The 11,283-nt window shown below is 62.8% G+C and overlaps 3 protein-coding genes across 8 annotated transcripts in view; 1 reads left to right on the top strand and 2 right to left on the bottom strand.

Annotated features, from left to right (window-relative positions):
- Positions 1–2,051, top strand: part of CLCN2 (chloride voltage-gated channel 2) — a 13,208-nt gene extending 11,157 nt beyond the window's left edge. For 2 of the 5 annotated variants that reach the window (XM_027890624.1, XM_027890621.1), the window contains exons 20-24: positions 232–282; positions 800–838; positions 1,019–1,123; positions 1,200–1,286; positions 1,367–2,051. In XM_027890624.1, coding sequence (XP_027746425.1) covers positions 232–282; positions 800–838; positions 1,019–1,123; positions 1,200–1,286; positions 1,367–1,573 — 489 coding nt within the window. In that variant the 3' untranslated portion in view covers positions 1,574–2,051. Of the gene's footprint in view, positions 1–231; positions 283–799; positions 839–1,018; positions 1,124–1,199; positions 1,287–1,366 lie in introns of those variants that run through there. The other 3 variants (XM_027890622.1, XM_027890625.1, XM_027890626.1) reach the window with 3 other exon arrangements.
- Positions 2,052–2,190: 139 nt separating this feature from the next.
- Positions 2,191–4,016, bottom strand: LOC114060767 (heat shock protein beta-7-like). The gene is made up of 3 exons (XM_027890538.1): positions 3,875–4,016; positions 2,908–3,059; positions 2,191–2,379 (listed from the first exon to the last, which is right to left on the bottom strand). The coding sequence occupies exons 1-3, from the start codon at positions 4,014–4,016 to the stop codon at positions 2,191–2,193; spliced, it is 483 nt and encodes a 160-aa protein (XP_027746339.1).
- A 251-nt stretch (positions 4,017–4,267) lies between these two features.
- FAM131A (family with sequence similarity 131 member A) lies at positions 4,268–10,463 on the bottom strand. 2 transcript variants are annotated; one of them, XM_027890627.1, is made up of 6 exons: positions 10,133–10,463; positions 8,385–8,509; positions 7,428–7,521; positions 6,990–7,172; positions 6,660–6,788; positions 4,268–6,300 (listed from the first exon to the last, which is right to left on the bottom strand). In XM_027890627.1, the coding sequence occupies exons 1-6, from the start codon at positions 10,161–10,163 to the stop codon at positions 5,858–5,860; spliced, it is 1,005 nt and encodes a 334-aa protein (XP_027746428.1). In that variant the 5' UTR covers positions 10,164–10,463; the 3' UTR covers positions 4,268–5,857. The 2 variants fall into 2 exon arrangements, with proteins under 2 accessions (XP_027746428.1, XP_027746429.1); XM_027890628.1 differs by lacking the exon at positions 10,133–10,463 and adding an exon at positions 8,932–9,410.
- Positions 10,464–11,283: the final 820 nt, after the last annotated feature.

Consider the following 11,283-nt stretch of genomic DNA (forward strand, 5'->3'; position numbering starts at 1 on the left):
CATCCCATCCCATCCCATCCCATCCCATCCCATCCCATCCCATCCCATCCCATCCCATCCCATCCCATCCCATCCCATCCCATCGCATCCTTGACCATCTCTCCCCATCATAGCCCGTCCTATTCCATCCCATCCCATCCCAACTCATTGCATCCCACTCCATCCCACCTCATCCGATCCCACCCCACTCCATGCCCTGTCCTAACTCCATCGTCTCTCCTGCGGTGCCAGGCCCAGGGCACAGCCTATCACAAGGCCAAACGCGTCCGCATTTCCATTGTGGTAAGCTGCAGCCAATCACAGCCTGGGGACAGCTCCTCTCAGCCAATCGGAGCCTACCATGGGTTCTCTGAACCAATCAGGGACCTGCCAAGATTCTGCCCGTCCAATCATATCAGGCCTGTGCCTGTGCAGCCAGTTCCGCACAGTTACGATTCTGTTCAGCCAATCACAGTGTGCGAACTCCCAGTCCTAAACCTTCCTGGCCAATCAGGACACGGAGCCTCTCAGCCAGTCATGGCCATGGGATCTGCCCCACTTTTCTCAACCAATCATGGCACCCCTTGCATTTTCTCCGCCAATCAATCACAAGCTTGGCTTGTCCAACCTTGGCCAATCAGGGTGTGACCTATGTCCTGTCAACCAATCATATTACCTGACCTGCTCTGCCCACAACCTGCCCCTGTGCTGCCTGTGCCCTGCCTGCATGTGCTGCCTGTGTCCTGCCCATACCCTGCCTGCAGCCAGTGTGCGGGCGCACTGCCTGCTGCCCTCTGGCTCCAACGTGCCTCTCTTGCAGGAGGAGATGATCCTGGGTGACAAGATGACCCCAGCAGAGGTGAGGGGGTGAGCAGGGGCAGGGACCCCAGTGCCAAGGGGTGAGGTGGGCAGGGGGGGTGAGGGGTGGATGACACAGATTTCTCCGTAACGCTGGGTGTAGGGAGGACTGGGGGGGCCCTTGCTGGCACTTGGCAGGAGGCCATGTCCCTAATCCTGCCCAATGGCACTACCTCCCCAGATCCTGGAGTGGGAAGAGCAGCAGCTGGACCAGCTGGTGGACTTCAGCAGTGCCAAGATCGACCCCGCACCCTTCCAGCTGGTGGAGCACACCTCACTGCACAAGGTGCACCCACACCCCACCCCAGATCCCCACCCGCACCCCCCCCAGACCATCAACTCAGCCCCCGCTCCTCCTGCAGACCCACACCATCTTCTCGCTGCTGGGCCTGGATCACGCGTTCGTCACCAGCATCGGGCGCCTGGTGGGCATGGTGTCCCTCAAGGAGGTGAGCAGGGGGGTGGCAGACTTGGAAGGGCATGGAGCAGCACCTGGACCTATTTGCCCACGGTTTTGGGGTGCCCACAGCTGCGCAAGGCCATTGAGGGCTCACTGACGGCCAAGGGGGTGAAGGTGCGCCCGCCGCTCGCCAGCTTCCGTGACAGCACCGCCAGCGCCAGCGATGCCGACACCACGGCCCTGCGGCAGCTCTGGGACCGCCACCAGCACCACCCCATGCCCCGAGAGGCCAGTCCTGGGGGCGACGACGATGATGACACTCCCAAGGGCCAGTGAGTCCCTTGAGGTCCCACCTGTGTCCCCAGAAGCTGCAGGGGCCCCTGGCAGGTGCCAGGGAATGCCTGCCTTGTGCCCACTCACGCTAGGCTCAGCACAGGAGTGAGCACCCTCAATCCAGTGCCGCTGCCCCCTCCTTGTGCTGGGGATAGGCTGGGTACCCCCCAGCCTGCACCTACTCCCCAAGTGTCTGCCAGCTCTCGGGGCTTCCCACTTTGCTACCTCTGCACTCCCCCAAGTCCCTGGTGACCCCCAGAAGGGCCACTGCCCTTACCCCCCCTCCATGGACACCTCAGTGTCCCTGCTTGGGGTGGCCCAGGGGGGCAGAGGGGCATCAGGTCGGGATGCCCACATCAGGTTGGGTGGGCACTGCCCCCTGTTCTCAGCACCTCCTAGCTGGGAACGGGGGGGTCCTGCCACCTCTCTACTGGGCACCCCTCCCCCTGTAAATACAGAGATTTTTATATTAATTTAATAAAAGGACTTTATAAACACAACCGGAGCACTGAGAGGCTGGGGGTGGGGAGGGGCACAGCCAGTGAGCACCAGCTGAGCCTCGCCGCAGCGCCGGGGTTGGCATCACTTGGGGCAAGGAGCCTTTCGTCACCCAGTGCCACTCACAGCGTGGCCTCGCTGCGGTACAGCATCGGAGGGGGCTGGCCGGGGCGGGTACCGGCGCGGCGCTGGGCGGTGATGACCAGCGTGCCGGCTTCGGTGAGGGTGCAGCTCACCGACAGCGGGTCCGTGTCCTCCGGCAGCTGGCACTTGTGGGTGAAGGTATCACAGACAGTGCCATCCTCAGCCACCTGCGAGGAGGCAGCACCGGTGCAGTGGACTACAGCGTGGCATGGTGGTACACGGTGGTCCCCAATTAAACCTACTAATTGGGCAACTCCCATTCACTCTGGCTCCAGCAGGGAGCTCAAAAGGGCAGTTCCCAGTGACTCAGGGACAATTCACAATTACCCCATTGCCAGCAGGGAGCAGGTACCGGTTGCCCAAATCTTGTGAGGTGATTTCTAATTGCTCCAGTGTCAGCAGTGACTGTTCCCAATTGCCCATCTCCAGCAGAGAATGCAACAGAGCAGGAGTTCCCAGTTGCCCCATTCTCAGTGAGGACAGTTCCCAGTTACCCCAGTACAGGAGAAGTGCAGTAGAGCAGGAGCTACCTGTTGTCCCATCGCTAGGGCACAGCTCCCATTTACCCCAGTGCCAGTAGGGGCCATTCCCCGGTTACCACCCCATCCCCCCAACCACAGGAGAGGGGTGTCATGGGGCAGGACCCCCCCTGTGCCATGGCCAAGGGGGGATGCTGCCCCCTCGGGGTGCCTCACCTTTTCTGCCTGGATGGAGACATGGCAGTTGGAAGTGGTCACCACAATGTCAGGGGGCTCAAACTGGCTGACGTCGGCCACCACTTGATAGGTGTCACCCTGGGCACGCACCCAGGTGCCCAGGCTGCAGGGGTACATGGCGCCTGGGGACTCTGTGGGCATTGCAGGGCTAATGGGCACGGGGGCACAGTGCCCAGGGATTGAGGGCTGTGGGAGAGTGGTGACACTGGGAGAGGGAGGGCTGGGGGTAGCAGGCAGCAGTGGAAGTTTGGGGACATTGAAGGTGCTGAGGTGATTCCAAGGGGAACTGGGTGTCCCGGGGTAAGGGGGTACTGGGTGGTCTGGTGTGGTGGTCTGGGGGTCGAATAAGAAAATGTGGGGTCTGGATAAGGGTACTAGTAGGGTCTGGGAGCACTGGACAACCTGCAGACAGCAGGAAAATAGGACAAGCTGAAAACACTGGGGATGACCAGGAAAGTCTGGAGGCAGCAGGCTGAGAGGGAGGAGGGCACTGGATTTACTGGGGCTGTACAAGAAAGGGGGAGGGGGATGTTGGCTAACAGGGAACATCAAAGGGTCTGGGGCACAGGGGAAACTGAGGACATAAGGGCAGCCCGGATGATTGGGGTGGCCTAGAAAAGGCTGTGAGGGGTTCTGGGGACACTGGGAGGCTCAGAAGCGTCTGGGGAGAGGGTAGCAGGGAGCATAGTGGTCCTGGGGACAGCTGGGACACTGGAGGTACTGGGGACTTACAGGGAGAGCATAAAAGCACCTGGGGGGGATGAGGCTGGAGAATAGTCCAGAGAGCCACGGGGCACCTAGGTGGAAGTCAGGGTTTCCCTTCCAGCCTCCCCAGCCCGTGCAGGGGGGACAGTCCCACGCTGTGCCCAGGCACAGGGCAGCTGGATAACCCTTGGAGGGAACCCTCCCCAGGGTAGCAGGGCCCCCCACTCCCCATCCCCAGTACCTGGATACCCAAACACCTCATGTGCCCGTGCCCCAAAGGGTCCATGCCGCCGGTCGCCCTCGAAGCAGGATTCGCCATGGCCCTGCCCATAGGCACTGATGAGCTCGGCACGGTACGCCGAGGCTGAGCTGAGCGATGCCATGGCGCCTGCTGCCCGCGCCCCACAGAGCCCTGCCGTGGGGAGGGTCCAGCCGCGCGCCAGACACCACTGCCAGATGCCCATAATTAGGCACCTTCTCCCTAGGAATGTGAGATAAGGAACAATGCCTGATGCCTCCGTCACCCTGTGGGGCCGCGGAGGGGGATACATCGCTGCCACCACTGGCCTGCCACCCCTCTGGCCCGGCGGGGAGGAGGTGCTCCCCACCTGCAAGAACAGGCTCCTGGCGCAGCGCTCGCACAACTGACTTTATTCAAGACCTGGCAGGATAGAGGAGGGGATGCCATGGTGTGGACACCCCACAGGTACCGCCGCAGCGGGGTGGGGGGCTCAGGCAGCCCCACAGATATGCACATGCGTGCACATGCCCATGCGCTCCCAGGTGTGCACATGCACACACACACAGAGCAAAGCTCTTCACCCATCTGCAGGCACCCCAGACCCCCCCGTCCCATCCTATCCCTGTACCCTGGGGAGCATCCGCTGCCCCCGGGAGGGAGTGGCAGTGGGTGGCAGGGAGCCCACTGGCGTGGCATCAGGCCTGCCAGCCCCTGCAGCCCCTCACAGTTTGGCGATGAAGGGGAGGGGTTGGGGGGCAGCCCCACAGTGGGCACCCCAAGGCAGGGAGGGAGAACAGAGGCTGTGCCCAGCAAAGGCTTGTGGGGGTGCTGGGGGTGCATGGGAGCAGGGGCGCAGCAGGTGCTTGTGGCACCCTGGGATGAGAGGCCAGGGGACCACGGCTGGGCTGGGTAAGGATCAACATGCAGGGGGAGAGCGGCCCCACAAGAACACGTGCCATGCGGGAAGGGGCATGCAAGCGTTGGCAAAAACTGGCATTCCTCCCCCAGACCACGTGCCTGGAACCTCTGGCATAGGCTTGGGGGGGCCCCCGAGGTGGGGGGTGCCACCCCCAGCCGGGACAGGGGGGGCTGGTCGCCCTTCATGTAGGCACTTGGTTCCCTGCTAGTGGTGAGTGGCCTGGGGACAGGGACATCGGTCCCACTGCCTACCCCCTCTCTCCACCCGGCATTGCCTCACGGTAGACTTGTGGAGCCCTGGTTGGGCTGAGCCCCTTGCTGAAGGGCTGGCTTGGGGCTGCTGTCTTGGTGCTCCAAAGCCACCAGCCTGAGGGCCCATGCCCACCTGGTCCTGCAGTCTTCCTGTGCCAGCCCCATCCATGTACAAAAGTATAGAAAGTCCCAGCACCACGGCACATCCACAGCCCCCCAGCACGCCCAGCACCCCCACAGCATCTCTCTGGCAGCCCCATGTACCGAGGCAGCAGTTCACAGTTTAAAACTCGGTTCGATAAAAGCTGGCCAGGGAGAGAGGAGAAAAGCCCCTCCCACCCCAAATGCCCACCACCACCCTGGATCAGGGTGGTGGGGACACCACAGGATGCTCAGAGAGTTTCAGCCATGCCAATGGCAGGATGGGGAAGGGGTCCTGTGCCCAAAAGGGGAGCCCAGGGTGGTTTGGGGGAGAACATGCGAACAGCCAGCCCCACTTATTTAGTCTTGTCAGTTTTGGGGGGCACATCTGGGCATCAGGGTGGGGGACAGACCCCCTGGGCCCTTCCCTGCGCCTCTTCCCTGCTCTCATGCAAAAATCCAGGAGGGCAACGATGTGGCCAAGCAGGGCCAGGGCACAGTGGGGGCGCACTGGCTGGGGGGGCTGCAGTGGTCCCCTAAGCCCCTCCTGCGCCCGCATAGCGAGGGGGAGCAGCAGCAGGGCCCATCCCTCGCCCAGCATGGGGTCTGGCCAGAGGGCTTTGGCAGGGGGCCTGGACCCCCACCAGGAGAGGCAGGGCACCCTGGGGGGCATCAGGGCTCTTCAGCCTCCTCCTCCTCCAGCGATGCCACCCCGGAGGAGGCGACATCAGAGACTTTCCGGCGCAGAGGGAAGTCCTTGCTCAGCACCACCTCATCCTCCGTGGGCGAGAGGCAGGCTTCAGCGTAGGACACGGAGTAGAGGGAGTCCTGGCACCGGAGCCGTGCCAGGCCCTGCAAGGCACTTTGGCTGGCTGGGGGTGGCAGCTTGGGCAGCAGCAGGTCCTCGCCCCCCAGGGAGCCCAGCAGTTTGGCAGTGAGTTCAGAGGGGGACACCATCTCCAGGCTGCAGAGGCTGGAGCAGAGAGTCTCAGGGGAGAGGGTGTGTGAGGAGTCACTCTCGGGCTCGCAGGAGCTGTGCCGCACACCCAGCTGGCACAGGTGGCCCTGCAGCAGGTCTCGCAGCAGCGCACTGGCGGGCATCGTGCCAGGCAGCTCTGTGGGGAACCAGGACACTGGGTCAGTCCAGAGCTGAGGGCACCACGGATGTCAGCTGCCCCCTCCCCTGTGCCCACCAGGTTGGGAGCAGCCCCATGACCCCTTTGCCCACAAATTGCTGCATGCACTGGTAACCACCAAAGGAAAAGTAAAACACACTCTGGCACCAGGGAGGGTGTCACGTTGAAGGGCTTCCCCATCCCTGGCACGGGCACTGTTTGCCAGGGTGCCAGGCAGGGGCACTGCCCTGTGTAGCGATGGCCAGGCTGGGGAATGTGCCAGGCAGCTCCTTCAACCCTCAGTGGTGGGACACCCACACTGGAAGCGGGGCAACTTCCCTGCTCCTCATGGCACTTACCGGTGGCCTGGGAGCTCTCTGTGGAGGGAGAGAAGTCCTCGTCATAGGACTCATCATTGGAGTCGTCCCCATCCACCGAGGACCAGGCTCGCAGCTTGGCCTCAGCAATGGCAAACTGCTCCGCCACACCTGGCACAGGACAGGCATGGGTCAAATGCATGCAGGGAGGTGCCCCCAAAACCCCCCTGCCCCAGCACCTCTATGCCCCCAATGCCATGGATGGGTGGATGGATGAATGGATGGATGGATGGGAACAACCCGTCCCACCACCACCCCTGCCCTTCGCCACAGCAGGGACCATGCCCACCGGCCATTCCCCACGGTGCCCACCAGCAGCAAATCGCGCCTCCTGCTCGCCCTCGCTCAGGTGGCAGTAGGAGCTGAAGGCGCTCTCCAGGGCAGCAGGTGATTCCACTGGCTTACACCAGCCCTTCCACTCGATGAGGTGGGCCACGCGGCCCTGCGCCATGGCTGTCGGCTTCGTCACGTGCTCCTTCACCACCTGTGAGATGCCTATGGGATGCGTCCCCATGTCAGCATCCCCCGGGCATCCCCAAGTGTCCCCCTCAGAGCTCACTGCCCTGGGACCCAGAACTCCCCGCCTCCAGCCCTTCAGACCTAACAACCCCATACCCTCCTCTTGGGCACCAGGGACCCCTTGAGCCACCCAAACTCCACAGGATTGACCTCCATGCCCTCCCCAGGAGGCCCACACCACTCATCTCAGGGGAGCCCCTTGCCTGGATGTGCCCCTGTGTGAACAGTTACCGTGAAGCGAGGAGCGGGCCAGGGCAGCGATCTCCTGGATGGTCAGCGCGCGCCGTGACTTGGGCAGCATCTCGACAGTGTCCTCAACATTGACCTGCCAGAGTGGGCAGCGGCGTCAGAGACCCTGGCACCACTCCCCTTCTGTGAGCCCTGTGCTCCAGAAGGGGGCTCAACCCCACTTGGTGCCCATCCCAAGGCACCTGGGGTGTCTGCGCACACATGTTACAGGCGTACACATGTGCAGAGGGGTCGCCACAGTCCCTACATGCAGGGCGATGGATATACTCACCTGTGCGTGGGTGCACTCTCCCACACCGTACATCCATGGTCTGACACTGTGCGCACATGCACTGTGCACACTGACACCTGCACTCTTTTATGTGCACACACAGATGTGCTCGGTGCACAGACACCTGCAGGTGTCTGCTCAGGTAAACACATGCACACACACATAGAGACACTCAAATGCGAGTGAGATGGGGGCACATCCTCGCTGTGCACACATGTGAACTCGCTGTACACGCACGCACACCTGCACACTTGTGCGCCCACACACGTGTGTGCCCTGTGTTGCTCGGTGCCACTGACTCCCCAGCTTGTGCACACGCATGTGCAAGGCCAGTGCAAATGGATTCCCCAGCACCCATTCCCTGGCAGCACACACACCACACTGGGACATCCCGCTGCGTGTCCCCATTGCTATCTCAGCCATGCCAGGCCCTGAGCCCATGGCCACGGGGGAAGCGATGTGGGATTTGGAGGCGCGCAACAAATTGCATTGCCATGGCAACGAGGCACCGTGGACTGATTTCTCCCAGGATACAGCCCGGCTCATGGCTGACGTCAGAGCAGCCCCAAGCTGCTGCGAGATGGCAGGGCCATGGCCAGGACGGGTGCCCCGCCATGGGGTACCAGTACACAGATAGCCCAGTCGGGCATGCCTGGGCTCAGTGGTACCTGGAGGAAGTCCTGGCTGTCGAAGGAGGCCTGGCGCACCAGCCGGGGCAGTGGGCGGGCAGCACTCAGAGGTGACAGTGCCTTCACCTCCTTCCACTCCACACACAGCGTCGTGTCCACGGCCACTGCAGGAAGAGCCGGGGCCAATCTCAGCACCTCTGTTCCCCCAGCAGCTCCCTCAACCTCCTACCCTGCAGTAGCAGCTTCTTGACCAGTCTGAGACCAGACACAACTCGTTGCTGCAGCACCAGTGACTCACACCCGGGCAACTCTTCCGCCTGTGTCAGCGGTAACGCAGGGCCCCAACCTGGCACTGGAGACCAGGCGCCCGTCCGAGCTTGGCAGCTGCTTCAGCAGGGATGGGGCAGCTGGACCAGGCTTGGGGGCACAGACGGGGCCAGGCGCTGGGTGTGTGGACAGAGACAGCACTGGGCCATGCCTGCGGGGGGCTGGTGCTCCTCCACTGTCTCCAAAATCCCCCTCTCCAATTCCCCACCTCTGGGGCAGGAAGGAAAGAAGCAAGAAGGAATAGAAGCAATAGACATACCTATCCTTCACTCCAGTAGCATGACCTCCTGGCACTGGCACCCCAGCTGGATGAGTGCCCACACCCTCGGGCACTGACTCCCAAGCACTTGACCGGGGGAGGGGATCTCCTGTCACTGCAGCCCCCTGAACATGCTAGTCCCAAAGGGGCTGGGGTGTCCCTGAAGAGCCTAATTTCCACTGCACCGAGGTGGGCCTGGCTGACGTAAACCACCCATGAAGCAGGATACGGGGGGACCAAATAATGTTCCCTCCCACTGGCATCTGAGGGTAGACTGTGGTTCCTGAAGAAACTGCTGATAGGATCGCCCCCACTCCCAGCTGTGGGCAGGGGCACCCTGTGGTGACGTTCCAACATCAACACCTCTACCCCCCTAGCAACAACACCCCCAGAGCGCCTCTGGCATGTCTGCAAAGCCCTCAACACTGTCCTACCTGCCACCAACCCAGCTCCCAGAACACCCTCAGATCACACCCACAACCCCCATCACCTCCATCCCTCCTGCAACACCCCCAGGACATCTGCAGCACCCCCTTTGCACCCCACACATTGCAGCACGCCCCTGCCAGCCCCCATAGCCCATCCAATAGCCCCCCAAACACCTCTATCTCTCTCATAGCACCCCTGTAATCTCCCAGGATTCTGATCAGCACCCTAATCCTCCAAGCCCCCTTGCACCCCCACCAGCACCCCCAGAGCTGCAGCCCAGCCTCTCTAATTCCCCAAACCCCTACACATCCTCATGTCCCAGTATCTCCCTGCACTCCCTGGGCCACCCAGCTGCCTCAGAGCAGTACCCTGAGCTCCCAAACCTCCATCCATCTATAGCCCACACCACCCTATATGTACAGAAGTCCCCCAGAGCCCTCAGGTTCTCTGTACCCTCACCACACTTAGATACCCCAGTTCTCTGTGTATTCCCCCCACCTCCATAACTCTCCATATCCCACAGCCCCCAAACCTCATACACCACCACTCTATCCCTTAGACCCCCCTCAGCTCCCCTATAGCAACCCCGTGCTCTCCACCTTCCCATATCCCCCAGCCCTGGTAGTCCCGACATCCTCACTGCAGCCCCTCCGCCGTCCCCAGCAGCCCCCGCACCCCCCCCCCCCCTTCCCATCCCCAAAACACCCTCCATACTCTAGGAACCCCCAAACCCCTCAAGCCCCCGGTCCCATCCCGGTTCCCGCTCACCCACCGATGGTGGTTTTGGAGCCGATGCAGCCCATGCTCCCGGGGGGGCCCCGGTGCGGGCACTACCGCCGGCTCCGCGCCGCCCGCATCGCCCCCCGGCCGCATGGGCGGCCCCGGGCAGCGCCCGCGCCCCGCCGGAGCCGCTGTCGGGCCGGGCCGGGTCGCGGTACCGGAGCCCCGAGCGATGCCGGAGCCCCGAGCGATGTCTGCGCCGGGCCGGGGAGCAGCACGTCCAGAGACGTCACTGCTGGGGGAGGAAGAGGAGGGAGAGGGGGAGGCGGGAGGAAGAGGAGGAGGAAGAGGAGGAGGATGGGAGAGGAGGAGGATGCGCGGGAGGAAGGCTGAAAAAGAGGAGGCGGAGGGGGCTGAAGGATGAGGGAGAGGAAGGAAGGGGAGATCGGGGGAGAGGGAGGCCAGGAGGAAGAGGAGGAAGGGGAGATGAGGAGAGAGAGGGGAAAAGGGGGGATGAAGGCAGCCGGGGAGGATGAAGGAAGAGGGGGGCTGAAGGAAGAGGAAGAGGGGGATGGAGGAAGAGGAGGGGGGCGCGGGGAGGAGGAGGAGGATGGACTAAGGAAGAGGAGGGGGCTGAGGAGGAGGAGAGGAAGGCCGGGCACCGAGGAGAGCGCTGTGCCAGCACCGCGGACAGCGCTGCCCCGCCTGGCCCAGGGCCCCCCTGCACCCCCCGGGGGGCACGAGGGGTTGGGACCCTGCAGCAACAGGGCACTCCTCAGCCCCAGGCCTGCTCACGGAATTGCTGGTGTGGCCCTGCCTGCCCCTACCCTCCCCCGAGGGGCCGTTGATGCTGGAGAGAGCACACAGACCATGGCAGGGGGTCCCGGGTCGGGAACAGATGGGTGCAGACTTTGGGACATCACATCTGATGGCATCACAGAGACGTCCCCTGCAGGAGATCCAGGCCCGTACTGAGGGCCAGGCTGAGGGGTTAACCTGCAGCTAAAGATGTGTTCATTCTGAAACCTCCTGATGGCAATTAATGCTGCGGTACCTTTTGCCTGGCACAGGAGGGCATTGCCAGGGTGCCGCCCTCCCTTTGGCAAGCAGGTTACCCAAAACCGCTCAAAGGGTCTCCCTGTTACTCACTCACTCCCAGTCAGGGGGAGCTCCTGGCCAGTCCCGGGCCCCAGGCCTTTCCCT

This window comes from Empidonax traillii, unplaced genomic scaffold (assembly GCF_003031625.1).
Source record: "Empidonax traillii isolate 1590-97213 ecotype Southwest subspecies unplaced genomic scaffold, ASM303162v1 scaffold292:size1342341, whole genome shotgun sequence".
Classification (NCBI taxonomy): Eukaryota; Metazoa; Chordata; class Aves; order Passeriformes; family Tyrannidae; genus Empidonax; species Empidonax traillii.

Bases quoted from the DNA above. Each gene is read 5' to 3' on its own strand.
- LOC114060767 (XM_027890538.1), bottom strand. From the start codon at position 4,016: ATGGCATCGCTCAGCTCAGCCTCGGCGTACCGTGCCGAGCTCATCAGT. The intron at 3,060-3,874 runs GTACTGGGGATG...CAATGCCCACAG, and splicing joins TGAGGTGTTTGGGTATCCAG to AGTCCCCAGGCGCCATGTAC. The intron at 2,380-2,907 runs GTGAGGCACCCC...GCCTCCTCGCAG, and splicing joins TCTCCATCCAGGCAGAAAAG to GTGGCTGAGGATGGCACTGT.
- FAM131A (XM_027890627.1), bottom strand. From the start codon at position 10,163: ATGGGCTGCATCGGCTCCAAAACCACCATCG. The intron at 7,522-8,384 runs GTACCACTGAGC...CCACTCTGGCAG, and splicing joins ACAGCCAGGACTTCCTCCAG to GTCAATGTTGAGGACACTGT. The intron at 6,301-6,659 runs GTAAGTGCCATG...GGTTCCCCACAG, and splicing joins AGAGAGCTCCCAGGCCACCG to AGCTGCCTGGCACGATGCCC.